Source organism: Macrobrachium rosenbergii, chromosome 10 (assembly GCF_040412425.1).
Source record: "Macrobrachium rosenbergii isolate ZJJX-2024 chromosome 10, ASM4041242v1, whole genome shotgun sequence".
NCBI lineage: Eukaryota > Metazoa > Arthropoda > Malacostraca > Decapoda > Palaemonidae > Macrobrachium > Macrobrachium rosenbergii.
The window spans coordinates 22,329,196-22,349,897 of NC_089750.1; the positions used below are offsets into that span (position 1 = coordinate 22,329,196).

The 20,702-nt window shown below is 41.3% G+C and overlaps 1 protein-coding gene across 7 annotated transcripts in view; it reads left to right on the forward strand.

Moving 5' to 3' along the window:
• The window catches only part of LOC136842555 (ribosome assembly protein METTL17, mitochondrial), a 192,322-nt gene that overhangs the window by 162,579 nt on the left and 9,041 nt on the right, over positions 1–20,702 (forward strand). For all 7 annotated transcript variants that reach the window (XM_067110013.1, XM_067110006.1, XM_067110007.1 and 4 more), the window contains one exon: positions 568–708. In XM_067110013.1, coding sequence (XP_066966114.1) covers positions 568–708 — 141 coding nt within the window. The remainder of the gene's footprint in view (positions 1–567; positions 709–20,702) is intronic.

Below are 20,702 nucleotides of genomic sequence, written 5' to 3' on the forward strand. Positions count from 1 at the left end.
TAACTTACATTAAGTGTTTATACTGTGTTACTGTTTGGAATACAGTAGTAATGGGTTCCCATGTTTTATACCGGGGATAGGGTTTTTAGGGAGCAAGTTGCGGTAATCTGTATCACTAAGGATAAATTTTACTGATTCTTAGGTATTTTTTAGAATTGCACAGTTGTATTAAAGGCTTTTGTGATGTTTTGTACAATGATAGTCTCTAGCACTTACTGCAGCATACAGCAATAGATGTGCTGCTGCTTTGGTAATTTATGATAAATACCACAAAGATGCACTTCTTCATATAATGTTCCTAAATTTTGAATTGGATGTATTAGTGTATTGCCATGAAGGGTTGACTCTTAAAATTTTGGTGTTTTCTAGCATTGTGCATTTGTATCAGGATTATTCATACAGTATTGTGTTTTACAATAAGTTTCCCTATGTTTATCATACAACATCCAGAAAATACTGGGATCACTTTTGGCTATTAAACATGTGAATATTCATTATAGTTGATGTTTATTGGATATTTTTAATCATATTGTAGCACTGTAGTAATTGTTCTTGCTTTAATTACAGTTCAGCGTTATACCTCGTGAATCGATTTTGCCCAGACTTTGCCGCACTTTTGAAAGTGTTTACAGAGATTAGGAAGAGAGATCCTCAATTTTCTCCAGTCACTATGTTTGATTTTGGATCTGGAGTTGGAACAGGCACCTGGTAAGTAGTAAATCTGAGTACTGTATATGGTATCTCTAGTAGAAGTTACATTTTATTTATATCTGCTGTTTATTAAGTAGAGTAATTGTATGAACTTTTTCATTGCTATTTATTAAGTACATACACTTGTATAGATCGAGGCCAAAAGTCTGTGAACCTGCCAAGCTAGATTCTGTGGAATAGAATGTCCAAAAAGAAAGCAGTTGTCAGAGATGTGAATCACTGAGTGACCAGATAACATTGGCATGAATTAGTAGTTGAGAAGTAATTGTCAGGTAAATGAAGGTGACTAAATGTAGCATTGCATCCTTCCTAAAAGTTGCAAGTGTCTAGAGCCATAACACTTCCAGGAAAACTGAATGAACATTGATATTTGGTAGTGTGACATGCAGCATTGCAACAAAATGTAAATGGGCTTGCTCTGCTAAACAAGTTGATTATACTTATTTTAATCTCAGGTATTAAAGGCTTCAATGGATTCTCCCTGTTATAACAAAGCTAGCAATAGATGGCCAAGTAAAATCATTTTGGGCTGTGTTTATCATAATTGCCAGTGTTAGAATGAAGGATGCTTCTAACATTCACAGTAGAGAGGAAAATTTCAGAAATGTTAGCACATGTATTTGTAGTATATGACATTAGTATAATTATCCGTTTAGCATCAAGCCTTAGAAGCAATACATAGTTTTCTTGCATGGTTGGATATATTTTTTTGTACTGAATAAAGAAAGCTTGGCATCAAGTGACTAATAAGCATTAATGAAATCCTTAGAATAATAAATGCAGTGTTACGAAAACATAGTGAATCTTGGAGTGATAGGATAGTCATCATTAAGTCAGCAAGTTCTTTATGTTTGACTAAGTCAAGGATTGTTCAAATTACCTTGAAGAAGATTGGTTACGTATCCAGTGGCTAGATCTAAAAGTGTGTCTCAAGTTATCTCATTTTTCTATCTTTTGTGGAAAATTTCTTCCTGTGGGAGTTTGAAGCTTTACATTTATATAGGAGTATTCCCCAGCATGAGCTGGAAATGGTTATTGAACCTGAGTAACTAGGTGGTTAATTGGTGATTAGTTGGTGAATGTGAGAACCCTTCTACTCACTAGCCCACTTTTGCGCTGACCTTGGTGAAACGTCAACATCTAATGCTCATCTCTGACAGCCTTATTGAAACTATTACTTGAGTATTTTGTTGATGAGTCTGGACTGCAAAGTATTTTTGGTATACTGTAGATGTTGCTAAACTGTGGGATTGAGTAACAGATGTAAAGATCATGAGTGGTTGTGTGAGGCTGTTATATGCCCTCCGTTACGGTTGATCCTCACTGGTTTTGTTCACATAACAGGGATAGGACTTGCATTCCAGACTTTATTCAAGGAGTGAGGTAGCTGGTCCCCCTTGCTTTGGAATAGATTTGGCAAGAAGTGCAGGAAAGCAAAGACTTTGCCAGTGTCTTTGACCCCTTTGAACCATTTGGTTCCTTCTGGTCACACTACTCTACTTCTCTCTGTGGACCTCCTGCTTGTTCTACCCTGGCTCATTATAAGAAGGGGTACACTTTCAAAGATAGTGGTCTTGTGTGCTCTCCAACAGTGGCAATATGTGAGCATGTGCTTAGCTCTCCCCAGGTAAGACTGCTGCAGGTATTATGGATTCTTTGGCACACCTGACAAGGATGGGGCTTTCTCTGAACATCAGACGAGACCCTTCCTTCGTAATGTTCCTGAATTGCTTAACTTTAGTTAAGAGGTCTTCTATTCCTAACACTGTTCTTGCTGTTCCTGTGAAGGGGCTAGGTGTAATTGAGCCTCCAGTTCTGTGGTGTTACATGTGAGAAATACCCCAGCAGTGAACACAGGTGGCACTCCTTTCTCTTGTCTGCCTATCTCAACCTCATGCACTGCAGTCGTAGGAGAGAGGAAGACTTGCGGCAGGAGTAAACTGAAGAAATGCAGTTTCCTCCTCCTCCTCCTTGTCAAGCTCTTTCTCCTCTTCCTCTTGTTCTACCCTTTCTTTCTCTCATAGGAATAAGGAGTAGTCTCATAAGCCTCTCACAAGACCTCCTCTGACTTCACATGAACATTTCTTTACTTTGAAGCTTGAAGGCTGATGACAACATTGCTCACCATAGTTTGGCAAAAAAAAAAGTGGCTACTGAGTATTGAAAGGGGGAGAAAAGTGGTGGGAGAATAGAGAGCTACAAGATTCAATGAGGTAGAAGTCAGTGGCTTTCAAGCATTGGAAGATGAGACCTGCCAAAGAATAATATAGAGAAGAGTAGGGAGAGAGAGAAGGCAATAGGTAAAATGAAGAATGGTTAAGCACCAGGTCCACCAGAGGTGCAATGAAATGTTGAAAGTACTTGGTATAGAGACAGGAAGAGCAGGTACTGGAACTGTTAGAGGAAAGCTGGGAATAGGAAGTATTGCCATATGATCAGAAAGAAAGTCTGTTAGTAAAGTGTTTTAACAGAAGGCAGGTATTATTGAATGTGGTAATTATAGAGGAATCAGGCCATTAGGGCATTTGCTGAAAGTACTAGAAAGAATACTGGATGAGAGGTTGCAAGAAATTGTGAAGATTGGTAAAAGCAGTATGGTTTTCCTAGAGGGAGAAGCACATTTGATTCTGTCTTTATAAAATGACAATTATAGAAAAGAGGAGGTTGGAAGGTAATCAGAAATGCTGTTATGCATTTATAGACCTAGGGAAGGCATTTGATAGAATACCAAGGGAGGTAGTATATTGACGTTTAAAATAAAAAGGGGGGGAAGTACCAGAAGTGTTTGGTTGAAGTGATATATAAAAAAAGACAGCGGTAATAAAAGCTTGTAGTAAAACAAAAATGTTTGAAATTACATTTAGTTTACATGAGGGGTCAGCACTTGGCCCATTTCTGTTTGTACTGGTTATGGAAGTGTTGAGCAAAGGGGCTAGGAATGAAAATCTATGGAAATTGTTATGAGCAGATGTGCTGGTGATTACAGCAGAGACTGAAGAAGAATTTCAAAAAAAGAGTAGGAGTGGCAGGAATCTCTTGATTGGGGTGGTATGAAGGTAAATGCAAATAAAACTGAGGTTAAGGTATCCAAGAAACAGGGAAGAGACAGGTTATTTGTAAAGGACAGAGGATGCCTAGATTTAATAAAACAGGTAGAATATTTCAAATACTTGTGATCTTCAGGACAGGAGGTAGCGGGTGAAGCTGAAGTTGAAAGTAGGATAAAATAAGTTTAGGGGAAATGGAGGTAGGTGGTAGGGGTAGCGTGAGACAAAAGAATACCAAATAAACTGAAAATAAAGAGCCATTGCAATGTGATCACAGACTGGTGATGATTTTTGGTTCAGGAACAGTGGCATTAAAATGGAAAGAGAAACAGAAGCTGAGGCAAGTAGAAATGAGGATACAGAGGTAGATTTTGGAGATTTTTCTGTGTGAGAGGCTGGAAAATGAACAAATTAGAAGTTCTGTGGTGGTAAAGATTACTGTTATGATAAGAGAGTCAAGGTTGAGATTGTATGAGCATGTGGTAACCGTGAGTGAGGAGAGGGTGAAGAGGGCTTGGGTGGAACCTGTCAGGGATAGAAGGTCAAGAGGGAGGCAAAGGATTAGATTGAGTGATAAAATGAAAGAAGATTTGCAGAAGGGTTGAATGGAGCAAGATTCTTTCGATAGGAATAGTTGGAGAAGACACATCAAGGCAACCAACCCTATAGCAGAGGGTGAGGAGTGCTGATGAAGAGATGGATGTCAATTGTATTACATTGTAACTTTTTCCCTGTATTTGTGTAGCCACCTTCTGTAGATACAAGCAGTCCCTGGTTATCGGGGGGGCTTCTGTTCCCGACGGTGTGATGATAACCAACAACCACCGACAACCAAAAATCCTGATCCCAGTTTGCGGCGCTGATAACTGGGGATCGGTGCCACTGATAAGTGAGGATTGGCGCTGATAACTGGGGATCAGCACAGATAACGGGGATTGGCGCTGATAACCAGAGATCCTCGCATGTTGGTGCCGGAAATCCAGTTATCATCATCACTAGACAACCGCCATAAAACCGGATCACCGATAACGGGGACTGCCTGTATAGTATTGCTTTTAAGTAATTTTACACTTTTTTTCTTATTGTTTTAGGTGATTTTTTTTGTATTTTTACAGGTTTTTAGTATTTTTTGCTGACCTAAGTAAAGATGTATTAAATTATTTTTCACTTTTAACAAAGTTTAAAACCATAGAAGTCAGAACAGTGCAACAGGAGGTATTACTATATGTCCCTGTATTAAGAGAGCAAATATTTATGATGGTTTGCATAAGGTCTGACAAAGAAATTGGAGATTTTGAATAGGTTTGAATACAAAATGCTAAGATTCTTTGTTACAGTATAAGAGGATTATATCATTAAACAAGCAGTTTGCTTGGAGATGTAGCATCCAGTAACTGAAAAATATACCAAAATCTGAAAGTTTGAGCTGGTTTGGACATTTAATATGTAAAGCATGAGAAAATCAGAAAAGTTGTACATGTATACAGTATATGGGAGCAGCAAGATGAAGACCAATAGGAAGGCCCAGAAAATCATGGGAATAGGGAATAGATGAAGACCCAGACCAGATGGAAATTTAGGTATGAGCAACACGAAGAGCAGAGCAATCTCTCTTGTCAACGGTCCAAGCACCGGTCTGTCACTCCTTGTCCTTATTCGCCTTACCCATCCAGGCACACCTCCTGCTCATGTTCCAGAAGTGTGATGCAGCACAATGCTTCCTCAAAGTTTGAGGAGCACAAAGAGAAGAACTGTCCCGCTCCTCAACGTTCCAAACAACGGTCCCCTCACCATTCACCAAGTTGGGACACGGACAGAGAGTTGAGAGTACATCCACTCAGAGGGGAGAATCAGAGACAGAACACTCTGTCACCGGAACGGAAGGAGGAACGCAACAGACTGGGACCGTCAAGCCAGATAAGTCTGTTGGACTTGGTAGAGGAACTGGACCTGGCTCTTCAAGATCTACAAGAGGAAGTCAGCTTTGCAGACTACATCTAAAAAATAAGAAAACTTTTATGACTTCCAGGACCTGAGAGGGGAAACTCCTCAAGATTTTATGGACTCCTCTTCTATGGAACAGATGGTTGAGACCTTACCAGAGGCCAGGCATTCCATCTGTCTTTCTTGGTCTCCAGTGGTGAAGTCTGCTCTGAAGGAATTGAATAGCCTAATAGCAGGGGAGGAAGGTTCCTTAGCCTCCTCCAGGTCTCAGAAATTACTGGGCTCCTCTGTTGGCACTTCAAGCAAAATCTTATGTCAGGAGAATCCCTCTCTTCCCAGGAGTGTGATTGTAACACTTTTCCAGTTGTCTGGAAACTCTTCCTTGGATACTTTATGACAGATAGGCTCTAAGTTCACCAGTGGAGACATGGTGAACTTCAAAGTAGTCTTGGGAAGGATGTTGAGAGCTGTCTCCTGGCTAGACAATTGCCAAGGGGCAATGGTGAGGCAAATTAAAGAATCGGTTCCCCCCGAATCCTGGTTGACAATAAAAGACTTTTTCTCACCATCCGGAAAAGCCTTGAAATATGTGACTTGGGCTAATATTCTCCTAAAAAGAAGAGAATCTCTCCTTTCTTTAGCCGACAGACAAATCTCTATGGACAGTTAGCTAAATCTTAGAAACAGTACATTGTCAGATGTGTCTGGATACTTCCTTCCAGAGCCCCCTAAATCAAGCAGTCGCAGACAGGAGAGAAGATGCCAAAGGTATTCTCTCGTCCTCTTTTAAGGCAGCTACGAAAAAACAGCCCTACAGTTCCAACAGCCAGGGTAGACAGGCGAAGACCTCAAGGCAGCCCCTTCAACAAAGGTTTCGTTAACAAGGCTCTCAATCTTTCAGAGGAAGGACTCGAGAAGAAGGACAGCCTTATTGTTCCACATTTCCCCTCCGTATAGGAAGATGTAATGTAATAGATGAGACGAAAAGTATCCCCCATCCTCAGCATCAGACCAAGGTGGGGGGCTGTCTAGGGAACAAGTGGTTAGAGTGGCAGAAGGCTGGAGCAGAGGAATGGACTGTCCAAACACTCAGGAAAGGATACATTCTCCCCTTCAAGAAAACAACTCTTAACACCCATTCCACTCAAGTTCCCCTCATACAGAAGAAACTCCGCCAAGCAGAGAGCCCATCAACAAGAAGTTCAGGACATGCTAAACAAGGGGCTGTAGAAGTAGTGAAGGACAAGATACCCATCATAGATCTGTCAACCTTGAACGGCTATCTGTACCTAACTCCGTTCAAGATGGAGATGCCCCAATCAATCCTGGTAGTGATCAGGGAAGGAGACTTCATGGTCTCCTTATATCTACAAGATGCTTATCTCCACATCCCATTACATCCTTCTTCCAGGAAATTCCTAAGGGTTGTCTCCGGGAAAGTCTCTTAACCAGTTCAGGGCTCTCTGCTTCGGCCTAGTGACAGCTCCCCAATTATTTACCAGTATTTCAGCTACTATCAGAATGGGCCCACAGGAGAGGAATTCATCTACGAAGATACTTTGATGATTGGCTCGTTCTAGCATGGACAGCAGAAAAAGCCCAGACGGACAGGGACTTGGTGCTAAATTTGTGCAAGACCCTGGGAATTCTGATCAACCCCAACAAATCGGACCTCATAACGACTCAAAAGATCAGATACTTGGGTATGATGATAAACAGAGAAGTCAAAGGCCTACCTATCACAGGAGAGAATCATGTTGTGTTCTCAATACAGTAGTCTGCTTTATTATTATCAAATTGTGTAACCAGACCACTGAACGTCTCAGTCTGCTGTTAAAGAGCTAGAAGGGACTCTTGCAACAAAAGCTTTGTGGCAAAAGTTTATCCAGGAATGGAAGGTAGACTAAATTTGTATAGTGTGACTACAGTACGTTCATGCTTACGTCAATGCTAGCTAATGCTGCTAGGATATTTGTGTGCATTCTTATACTGTATACTCTCACTTCCATGACAATTAAGCCCATATTTTTCTCTTTGTAGATTAGAAACTGTTACTCCTACAGAAATGAAAACACTATTTCAGGATTTACGTGAGGTGCAACCTCTCAATTTCATCACTGGCCAGTTTTCAAGGTGCCTGCAGACCTGTATGCTGTGGAAGTTAACACATTAAGCTCTTACTGCCAGTAACCATGTTAAGGCTTCTGATATGATTGACAGTTTGAAGCAGAAAGGATTTTACAGTGTTCGTCAAAGTTATTTAGTATTTTTAATGTGGTTGACAAGGTATGCTACCTAGGTATAAAAAGTCCAAGTGGTAGATTGCAGTCTGCAGGATACATGTTAAGGTTATATCTAAAAGAAAAATTAAACCAGCTTCCAAAGAATTTGTACAATCCATGTTGGCTGTTGAAGCATGAATATCTGCCACTTAATGATGAGGTAGATTGTATTCCTGGTGACTTGCCACTGATGTTAAATGTGAAGGTGTGTCTCCTTTTCTCACATGCTCTGATAGCAGTCTAATTTTGTATGTGTTAATGGGATCTTTTGTGCCAGTCTTCCTTGCCATCTGTGAGAAAGAAGTACAGTCAGTTAAAAATTGAAGAAATCTGTGGATCCAAAGGGAAATCCAGTTTCAGGTTCTAGGTGGAAAGCTTTTTGAATGCATTTTACTATACTTTGGGTTTAAGTTACCAAAGACATTGTCAAGCCACTCACGGTGTAGGATAACAAGAACTCTGCTGGTCATTGGATAAGCAATGTCACAAATATTAAAATTGTCAGTCACATCACAAACAACTACTGTTTGCTCAGTAGATTGCTTGGATAGTTGGAGTGTCACCAGCTGGAAGCATTATAAGCTAAACATTTATTGGTGGGAAGACTGTATATAACACCTGGCACAAGCATATCCCAAAGCCAAGCAGGTACTGAGACATTTAGGCAATTGGGTGAAAGTCTACCAAAGGAGAAATTTCATATTTTGTTTCCCAAAGAAACATATTGCAGTATTCCCGTGAAACATAGCAACCTGGGATTGCCTGTGAAATTGAGCATTCTTGGTCTGAGTAGGTAAGGTTAAATAGGATGGGTCAGAAATGCATACTACCAGTTCAGTTTAGGGGAAAAAAAATTTGGTTTTGCTATTCATGACCCCCTCGATGTGGGACCACCTTGACGGGGTGAGGGGTCTCTTGAACCCCAGGAATTTGTTCCCAGGTTTGAGTCCAAGAGTCTCATATATTATTATATATTTCTTTAGACTAATTTTGTGGAATTTTCCACTTTTTATAAAATTTATCGGACCTGATAAATAGGAAAAGGTATCATAGCTGGGATTGGGTTTATATCGGAAGCTAAATGGTAGTAACTGTGGTAGGATCATCAACTACCTCATATTGTTCGGACCTGAGAGATATCAGATTGTTATTTCAAGGGTAGAATTATTCTTTAGGGCCGGACCATGGATTCCAGGGTGGTCTGGCTCTGGGGATAGGACTCTCGGGATTCTTTCCGGTTTGCCCATAATATGATTAAGGTGGGGATGATTGTATTCTTATAATACTCTTGGTCCAAGCAAGCAGGTTTGGCTTACATGTGGGCCACTCTAATTGTGTTGTGCCATCCCCTGTGGGGTAGGGTAGGGGTGCGGACATTTGGGAGTCAGCTCTCATTTGTGCCATTGGTGGAAGAATAAACACCATGAAAGGCTAATGATATCTTTTTAAAGTTTTCAGGTTTTTTTTTCTATTATTATTATTCAATCTTTATGAATAGTAGGAACAAAAGAGTCGAGTACCCCTGGGTCCTCTGATGATACTGGTTTGGCACAAATGACAGCCTGTTCACCCACCTTGGAGATTGAAAATTCTCCAAATGTTGATGACCCATGCAAGAATAAGGATATTCCTGTAAAAAAAGGACCTGGCATTGTTACAATGGAACCATTCTCCCTTGAGCCAGATGTTTCTGTGTCTGTGTCCCAAACAAAAAAAGGAAAAAAAAAATAGTTCAGACTTTTCAGACCTGACTCAACCTTGGTTCACTTTGAATCCCTCTTTGGAGAATGAAACTGGTAAAGTTTTTTGAATTTACAAGCTGACCAAGATATGTCTTTATTAAAATTGGAAAATTACTTAGTTGAACCAATGCCCATCACAAGAGATGAGCATAAGCCAAATTAAAAAAGGGAATGGTTGGTTGAAACAACAACCAGAATCCAGTTGGAAAGTTATCAAAACATTAAAAATATAGAAAACTGAAATATAAGTGGTTCAAGGCATGATACCATGAATAGTGTACAGGGCACAGTAATACTGCCAAATCTAGAAGAAGAAATACAAAACTAATCAATGTTATTAAATTCATTACAGAAAAGATGTATAACAACATTGAAGATTGCAAAATATATGAGGTCCCAAGCAGGAAAGACAAAAATAAATCAATCAAAATAGCAAAGATAAAGTTCAGTGGCCAAACCTTACCCTTGAAAATTGACAATTAAAATATTGCGATTAAATAGGGAACTAAGACCTTATGTTCACAAACCCATACAATGCAATAACTGTTGTAAATATGGCCTTACAGCCATTAAATGCAGAAATTTTCCTAGATGTGCCTATTACAGTTCACAAGAACATAAAACACGTAGGGACTGTGGCCAAGCAAAATGCCTAGAACACCATGCCCAGTCTAAAATATGTGCGTTCTATATTTACAATACTGAACTTAAATTACTACAAGAACGAACTGGAATGTCGATCAGGGAAGCAGAGTTAGAACTAAAAGTGAGAGGATTGAATGACCCAGCTAAGAAATTCAGGTATGCAGATACTTCTGCATCAAATATGTTAATACCTGAACTGAAATGAATGATAATAGAAATAAAGAAATACCACAAAAAAAATACACGATCAAAAGAAATCTTCTAAGGACATTTCACACAACAACATTATCATAGTGGACAATAGATTTACCTCTTTAACAGGAATAGGTACGAATAATGACATAGAGGAAGACGAAGAAGAATTAAAATCACAAGAATTTGATCAAACAAATAACAACTCAGAAGAGGCAAAAAGATAAATAACCCACTAATCTCGCCAAAAGCTTAAAGTTCATAAACAGAACACTAAATCAAACATTCCACTGTCTCCCATAATAACAGTAATACTGTACTAGGAGCAAAATCACAAAATTCAGGTGAAATGGAAAACCAAAATAGAGATAACTACAATGAAAGCAAAGAAGTTCACCCATCACCAATTAATAGGCGCCACAAGAAAAATTAAGAAAAAGCAACAAACTGATGAACACAAAGATATATGCAGTTATAGTAATTGCTTTGTAGCAATGTGCCACAAAAATAAAAGTATAACTAAAGAAAGCCTAACCAACACCATAAGAAATTTCATGAGGTATAGAAATAAGGAAAAAAGAAACATCAAATCTCATGAAGGTTGTATGTGAATTGAACACTTGGGTATTACAAATAAAAACATATCAGTGTTGTAGATAATATTCTAAAGAATATCAAAATGGAAAAATTAAATCAAAATAGTAAAAACGTAACAGTCAACGAAAGTCAGGTTCAAACTGCGAGAAAAAATTAATCAGGACCTTCAAAAATACAAATTAACTTATAACAAATTTAAATAAATATCAGCTTAAATAATTTGAGTAATTTGACCACTCTCATATTACACCATTCAGTCTTTATATGATTCAGTGGAATATAAATGGATTATTAACAAGAATGCACTTAGAAGTCCAACGACATGTAAGTGAATACAAACCAATGGTTATATGTATACAATATGTAGAAAAACTTGTTCCAAATATAGGTAAATATCTACTAGCCACAACATCAAAGGAAAATTAAAATAATTTAGTAACAGCAATATGTGTCCATAATAAAATGATATACGACAAAGTAGATATAGATTACACTGAATTACAAATTTCAGCAGTAACAGTGAAAATAGAAAATAATATGTTTGATATTATTAACTTATACAACCAGCCTGATAAAAAGTATGATATAAACAGAAAATAATAAAAGAATTTAAGAATCACATATTAACTGTAGGAGATTTCAATGCACAAAATCCAATATGGGATTATAAAAATACTGTATTACACCAGATAAAGGTGGAGAAAAAATAGAAAACTTAATGAACACTAAAAATCTCTGTTGTCTGAATGACAGTGAAGCAAATACATATTGTTCCAAAACTCATGGAACATTTTCCTGAATAGATGTCACTCTTTGTTCAACAAATATGTTGACAAACTAGATTGGAATACTTGTGATGACTCCTATTCAGTGATTATTTTCCCATAATAATATCCTTATTAAATAATAAACCAAAACCATACTCCCCACATTATAACATGCAAAAAGCAGATTGGGACATTTTTAACTTGCTTACTAGAAATATACCATCATATGATTATCTGAAAAATTGTAATGAGACAAATGAATTCTTTGTATCTTTCATTAAAAAGGCAGCAGACAAAGCTATTCCTCATTCAAAACCCCATAATAAAACATAAAGTCCACTGGTGGTCAGATGATCTGTCTGAATAAGTATGAGAAAAACACTCCCTAGCAAGGTTAGATACTCTAAACAGAAGATTCAATAAAATAAATAAATCAAAACCATTCCTAATAGAAAATATATTAAAAATGACACATTATTAGAAATAGATGCATTAAAACCTTAATGTAATAAAATATCAGCCAAATTTAGAAAGGAAGTCATAAAAGGTAAAATAATATCTTGGAGGTCATATGTATCGGAAATAACAAGCTAAATGTCCATTCAAAAAGTATGGGAAAAATTCAGAAAAATAAATGGAGCAAATATTAGACCACCCAGACAAGCTTATATTAGATAAAATGGAAAAAAAAATTTAGATCCCTTCGAAGTTAGTAACACACTTGGGGAAAGTTTTGCCAAAATAAGCAGTGACCGAAATTTGGACAAACATATAAAAAAAAAAATAAAGAATAAAGCAGAATCCATAAAACTTAATTTTAAGACAAAGGAAAATATATATTATATAATAAGAAATTCAGTATGAAAGAGTTGGAACATGCTCTCCTGAACAGTAATAAATCTGCTCCTGAGGTGATGATATTTGTTTTTAAATGATCTGCCACCGAGCACCTTTGGAAAAATCATACTTTTTAAAATTTTACAATCATTTATGGCTCTGAAACTTGTTTCCAAATGAATGGCAAAATGTGATGATAATTCCTATACCCAAACCTGGAAAAGATCCTTGTAATGTGAATAATTATAGACCAGTCTCTTTAACAAGTTTTCTATGCCAATTGTTGGAAAAAATGGTAAATGCACAACTTACCTGGCACATTCATGAAAATAAAATTTTGAGTCATTTATGGCTCTGTAACTTTTTTCCAAATGAATGGCAAAATGTGATAATAATTCCTATACCCAAACCTGGAAAAGGTCCTTGTAATGTGAATAATTATAGACCAATCTCTTTAACAAGTTGTCTATGCCAATTGTTGGAGAAAATGGTAAATGCACAACTTACCTGGCACATTTGTGAAAGTAAAATTTTGAGTCCTACCCAGTTTGGTTCACAATGTAATAGGTCTACATTAGATTCTCTGTCTAATTTGGAAGACCATATATGTAGAGGATTTTAAAGGAAGCAAACTACAATAGCTGTCATTTTTGACATTCAAAAGGCATACAATACTACATGGAGGTATGCAGTATTAAAAAGATTACATAATAGTAACATACGCAGCCATCTTCCTAAGTGTATTAAAAAAAGGATTTTGACAAAGGAAAAATCTATTTCTGGGGAGGGGCCCGTGTCACCCGGTGAAAAAGTCCATTCAGCACTTATTTCTAGGTAATTCTGTTGCTAGATACCAGAGAAAAGCTAAATGTAAAGCTGGGGTTACTACCCCCAGAGCGAGCTCCAAGAAATGGAGTCGTGTATGGTAAAGGGTGAGATTGTCACAATCACGGGACCCTGCCCTATAAAGATTCCCAATGTCAAAAGTCCAAACGAGAGAGGTGCCGATACAAGCCCATGCACTACTCGCGGACTGTACACAAGGCAATACTAGCCGCATTCCATGTTAGCACCCACCCCACTAGAATGATGTTTACCATGGGAGGGAGAGAATGAAAAACAGGGTGGGTCACCGGGTGACACGGGCCCTCCCAGAAATAGATTTTTCCTTTGTCAAAATCCTTTTTCTGGATCGGGGTCCCGTGTCACCCGGTGAAATAATAACAGAGAAATAAATATCATTCTTATAGTATTAAAGACAATGAACTGCTTGTAAGGGAATAAATTAGGCAGTGAAGGGGAAAGTGACCAAGAATCAGAAAGGGAATCAGAGAGGGACAACGTTCCTTGCCGCCACCGTAGGGAATTTAAGAGCTGCTAAAGGTTTCAAATAGAGACGTTGAAAACAGGGGAGAATTCCACCCTGAACATTTGGTAAGGTCCTCGAAATTCATGTAATGAAAATAATTAATGTAAGTGGCCACTGCTCTAATATCATGAGCATTGGAATTGACCTTGAAAAGGGTTGTATTAAGAAAATACAAAACTTGCTGCCTAATAGCAGACACAATGACAGTGACAGTACCCCCTTTTCTAATAAAGAGAGGGCCTGACAAAATTGTGAGGTCCTGTCTAAATAAGCCTGTAAGGAATAAACTGGGCACAGAGACAGACCTTGTGAAAGGGGAGTACTTTCCAAGGTGACCACTGAAAATGAGGACCTTCAACTTTAGCTAGAAAGTTAGGGTGAGGAATTCGCAACACTACCCCTGATGGGGGAAACCAAAATGGTTGGTTCCGCTAGACAGGGCAGACAGTACAGGAATACTAGCACCAGAAGCTAAGCTGATTAAAATTAGGGTCTTCCCCAACAAGGAAAGGTAAGAACAAGATGATTGTTGGTTACCGAAGCTAACTCCGATACATTACTCAAAGACCAGGAAACCGAATGTGGACGGAGTACTGGTCTCAGACGAACACAGGCCTTAGGGTTGAAAGTTAAGGGCCTGTAAGCCTGATTTAAACAAAACACTTTCCTCGGGGCCGATGCGGCTGCATCATTACTGTAGCTTCAAAAACTATGTGAAGAGTGCTAGATACTTAACTGCAGAACCATACTGCAGCAGAGTAGAATCCCTTGTCTGATTTTAGGAAGACAGTAATAACAGGACCAATACCAGTTCCTTCCTAAACTGTAAATTTCACAAAAACCACAAAGCCAGGGTACCAGAACTTTGAGGAGGCTGACACAGGCTGAGCTTATACTACTCGTGGCAGTTTGGGTCGTAGAACTGGAGCACGAAGGTTTCAACCCCAGAAGGAGTGGAAACCAGCTGGCTTCTGGCCCGTTGGGAGTTACTAGACCTACTCAACCCTTGAATGTTCTGAACTTGTGAAGGACTTAAATAACAGGTTCACCGGGGGGAGCAGATAAACTAACTTCCACCCGTTCAAACCTAACGACACTGTGTCCGTGGAGAGAGCTAGAGGGTCCAGGTTTGGGGGCCACACAACAAGATAGTTTGTGGCTGAATTGGGTTGCAAACAGACCTACTCCTAGGTCCGGAAATAGATCGCAAAACTACCTGAATGACGATCCGTCTAAGGACTATTCCGACACCAGGGGGGAGGCCCTGGATAGGGAAACTGTAGCGATCTTTTGGACCCCTACGAGAAGGGTGGCAGACAGATGTCACTTGTGTCTGTTTGCTATGGAGAAGATAGAACCATAACCTAATTGATTCGATTTGACTTCGAACCCACTTGATTACGCAGCGCACTACTGCTGCGTTGTTCAGAACCAGCCATAAATGAATCCTCCTGGGAGGAAGAAGTTTTCCCAAGGGCAGGAAGACTGCCACAGCCCCCCAAAGCATTGATATGGAACTGCCGGAACGCGGCCGACTAAGTTCCATATACATCATGGAGCCAAAAATATCCACCCCACCTGCTCAGAGAGGTGACGGTGTGGAATACTGAGGCCGTAGGGGGAAGCTGAAGAGGAACTGACTTCGATAAGCTCTTGACTGTTGCACAAGGTCGGAGGCCCTTGTTCAAATAGGAGGAATCAGGGAGACACGTCCCTGACTCCACTATACCCCGTTTATAAACTCCAGCTTTGACTTCAGAAGGAGAACCGTCACTGAAGCAAACTGAAGAGAGCCCAAGACCTGTTCTTGGGCACGGCGAGAGGTACGCTTGTGTTGATGAAATGCGTGGTTGCCCTTGCTATCTCTTTCCACTTCCACTGAATTCACAACCACTGAAGGCTACCCTCCGGAATCAGGCGGGATCCCTTCCTGTGTACTTGAAAGCCCAGAGACTTCAGAAAGCCGATTATAATGGCCGGCAAACTCCAGCAATCCTCGACGCTGGATGCCCAAATGAGCCAGGCGACTAGATATGTGGCTAGCATAACCTTCTAATACCAGAGCTGTTGAACTACGGTATCGTTCAAACTGGCGAAGATTCTGGGGGCTGCATTGAGGAGGGCATGATCCTGAAGGGGAACCCCTGTTCCCGAGCCTGAACCCCAAGAAGGAAGAGAACCTTCCTGCAACTAAGACGTGATAGGAAGTGTCGGAAAGGCCTACAGAGGTGGTTACGGCTCCACGGTGCAGTAGGATCCGAACCTACAAGACTGTAAGCAACCGAGACTTGTCACATTGAATGAGGAATATAAACGGGACAAGTCTGGAAATATTTTCCAGCGGAAGGGAACTTCTTTGGCAGACTGAAAAAGTCTGCCTTGCGATTACAAGCGTCTCGCTTTCTTAATGCCAGTTTCCTTAACAGACCTTTCATAAAAACCTCTAGATCCCTGGCCGGTAACTGACAGAACCGGATTGGGGGAGGGGGACAACAGTCCAGCTCCACCCCAGGCCTTTGATAACTATACTCTGGGCCCAGGGACTGAAGTTCCACTGGCCCCAAAAACGGTACAGCCTCCCGCCCACCTGAGAAATACCACTGGGAGGAGGCTTGCTTGCCTCCCGTGGAGCCTGTGCCTTCCCAAATTCTCGGAGAGGAGCAGGATGCTTCCCTGCCCCATTGATAACCCCGAGGTTCAGTGCCTCTGGCAGAATGCCTAGTGAAAATTCTTTCCTTGGGTTTTCGTACAAAGCAATGAAAACCCCGGCGAAGACATATAGGGGAGGCGGAGACATGGGGGAGCCACTAGGTCCTGATGTGATGGCTGAACCAGCACACATCGAGGTGGAGGCTGTGAGTGAGAGGCTGACGGATGTCCAGGGGCAGGAACCTGAAGAGCCTGCACCACTGCCTGAGCAGGGGAGCGCTTGAACTACATGAACTTTTTGCGGGACTTGGGATAGGGCCCGGCAAGTTCAGATTGTTTCCGCTTGTAGGGTAGACCCCAACAAGAACGGAGGCCCTGATTAACATTAGTAGCCCCGGACAGACCGTAACAACGCCCACCTGGGGAAAAGATTAATTCCCCAGGTGAAACTGTTCATAAGCCTTTTTGGCTCAAGGCGTAACGTGGCTGCCAAAAGATGTGTTTTCAGCTGTCCATCCGGACTGTGATGAAATTAAACAGGTCCTGCAGAAAACCTGACAAGAGGGATTTTATCAGGACCCGAAACAACGAACCGCCATTATATACCACAGACATTGTTTCTGTTAAAGTCAAAGAGTTCCAGGACCTGGCAAGCCTGTCCTTACACCTTGTTTCAGCTTCCGGGAATTGACTCCAGAAGCTTAGGGAGCTGTACGCTGAATAAATTAGAAGCGTATTCCGTGGTTAGAAGGATCACTGTGAACGTATCTGTGGGATCTGCCTCCCGGAGATGTGTCAGTGGTTTACTTCCGAAATAAGCCTGTTAATAAGAGGGGCTACATTCGGAGCACAAGGGGTAGAAGCAGGTCTCTCAAAGAGAACACGGTAAAGACCCCTTTAGCTGGCGTGAGCTTGAAATTCTCCGCCTGCCACTCCGTTACAATTCTCAACAGAGACGATTGTGCCCAGTCCCTAGGGAAGATGAGGGTTTCCTTAGGGATCTTGTCAGATAGATACCATGCTCTTCTGCCAGTTTGGCAAAACCCGGATAAGGGGATACCAGACCGGAAGGGAAGAGATGCAATTCCGCCAACCTCCGTGTGCCCACACCCTCGATAGAAGGGTACCTTCATGCTGGGAAGCATAGAGGGTTAGGCGCCAAAGGTTCCCCAGACCGAAGGGGAAAAGGGGTGGAGGTGTCCGGAACAGAGTAGAATTCCGGAACGGAGCAGGACTTTGCAGGTGATCCGCTGTTAATGAATCCTGAGATTAATTCCTTTGGGATTTAAGCTCCTGGGGAAGGGAAAGCACGGACCCATGAGGCAGATAGTTGGTTAGATAGTTTTGATAGTTGTCAATGACCCTCATGTCGAGCTCCTTATAAGGAGACCCGTAAAAGAGTCTGCAACAAAGGAAGGAGGGGGTAACCGCCTTACTCTGCTTGGGCGTGTCCCTTTCAGAAGACGAGGCCTAACTTCGTGAGACGGCACCGGACTAGATATCCGTGGCGTCCTCGAAGGGGCCCCGAGCGGGTGGTCTTCTGGGTTTTAAAAGGTCTTTCTTTGACTGATTTCACCTTAGGGACGGTAGACCAGGAACCGTCCAAAAGGGATGAGGATCAAACGAATCCCTGAAAGGAAAAAAAGCAAAAGAAGGAAGAGAGCTAAGCGGAAAAGTTCGTCTCACTTATTCCCGAGCTAAGCGGAAAAGGTTTGTCTCACTTATTCCCGCACCTACTTATCGCTCCAGGACGATGTTCACAGGTTCGGGAACGAGACTGAAGGCCGCAACGTCTTTAGTAAACCCTCCGAAAATAGCTAATTTATTTTAAGAAGACCGGGTCATCTCTTGGACCCCGGTAGTCAAAGGGGCAGCAACTTCTTCAGCAACTGACGTTGAGATCTGGGCGCCAGGAAAGGAATGTTACAAATGTCCACCGAAAGGACATAGGAATTTCCCGCCTCTACGTATGGCCCGAAGCTGCTGACCCTGGACTAGAGGGTGTGAAGCGAAGAGTTACGAGACTTGCGGCCGGCCTCCAGGAGGGGGGAAATTAGGACCCCAAACACCGGAGGAGCAACTATTAATAAGTCACATGAGACGGAGTTTGGCGGAGGAAAACCGATAGGTGTATACGAAACCTACCGATTCATCAAGAATCTTGCCTGGAGAGAGCTCAAACACCGAAGGAGCGACTATTAATAAGCCATATGAGGCGGAGTTTGGTGGAGGTAAAACCAATAGGTGTATATGAAACCTACGGATTCAACAAGTAGCCTGCTCGGAGAGAGCATAGCGTACATCGCAACCATCCGGGTGCCAAACTATTAATTCTCCGACACAAACCGCACACCGGAATGGGAACTACAGACTCCGTGACTGCTGGCTTGTTGCAGGATAGCGGAGCATTCCTGCACTTAACAAAACCAGCTGAAAGCGTATGAGATATGGGTATGCTGGAACGGATGCGGAGCAGAGTACCGTAGCAGCGACTTTAGCCTAGTCAGACCATGAAAACTCCCGGAGTAAACCGAGAGAAAACCGGACTAACAGTTCAAATCTCATAGACACAAAAACAGAGTCAACGGAAACATTCGAGCGACCATGTTTAAAAATATGTGACGGATACAAATATAGTGGGAAGGTTATGAACTGTTGGAAGTGGGCGCACTCAGTGATAGCGGTGGGGATAAACACCGACTGCTAAACACTATAACCGCCGGAGCGGTAAGCAAGGAGAGCGCCCAACAAGATAATGAAACACCGAACAGAAAGTTAGCAAAATGGAGGAACATGAGAAGTAAACAAAACAGAAGACAAACGCTAACTGGCCTCGTATGAGATCCCAACAGCAAGGTGCGGACTGGCATCAGGAAGGAAACAGTCGGCGTAAAAAGGAAGGAGGGAAGGATAGGCCAGGAGGTTTGTAACCCAAAGTAGCGACCAGGGTGGGACAGCACTCCCGGGCGCCCAGAGATCTCATACGTTCCCTCGCTATGTGAGCTGTGTTGCACGACAAGAGCGAGAGAAAAGGGGGAGGAAGGGCAAAGACCTCTACGGCCAGGAGAGCAAAGAAAGGTAAATGGAGTGTGAACAGGAGTGGGAGAGCACTCCCAGTCACCTCTAGGTCCAGGTGGGGTGCCAACCGATAAGGTTAGACACTCAACACCGAGGGACAAACCAATCAATGCAGAGGGAGGGGATGTAGGCTACAGCACAAAATAAGGATAAAATGCTCTCAAGCCTTGGTAAGTTAACAAACCTTGAAAACGAACCAAGGGGAGAGAGAGCAAAGGGATTGGGTAAAAGGGGAAGAAGGGGTTTCTCGATACAATAATTTATAGTTGGTAAGCAACCCAAAGAAGGATTGAACTAGGATAGGCTACGCAGGTAAACCCTTGCTATTCCAGCTTAACCTATCAGGAACATTAGCCTAAGTGAAAAGCCGAAACAGGGAGAGGGTGGACGTAGGCTGTATACCCAAGCCAAAACCAAACAAAGGGAAGCACCAGACATAAAACTCATACGTACAGATCGAGATCGCAGGCATGAAACTCATACGTACAGATCGAGATCACCAGATCGAGATCGCCGCCCCCCAACGTTTTTTCCCGAAGGAAAAAAAGGCTATAACCCTAACCTAGGCTAACCTAACTGAGGCGATGCAAAGGAAGGAAGCCTAGGAGAGGGATAAAGGCTAATTAACCAACCCAAAATAAATATATAATAAATATATAATATAACAGAAAATTACTAAAAGGTACATGTAGGAGGATAGGCAGTCCCAACACGACATGAACGTGAAGGGAAATGGCCGACCTCCAGTTATGAAAGTATCCAAAATAATCAACAAAATTCAAAAGCATCCGAGCACAAGGTCAAACGTAAAGAGAATAATCTTAAATGTACCAATGAAAATC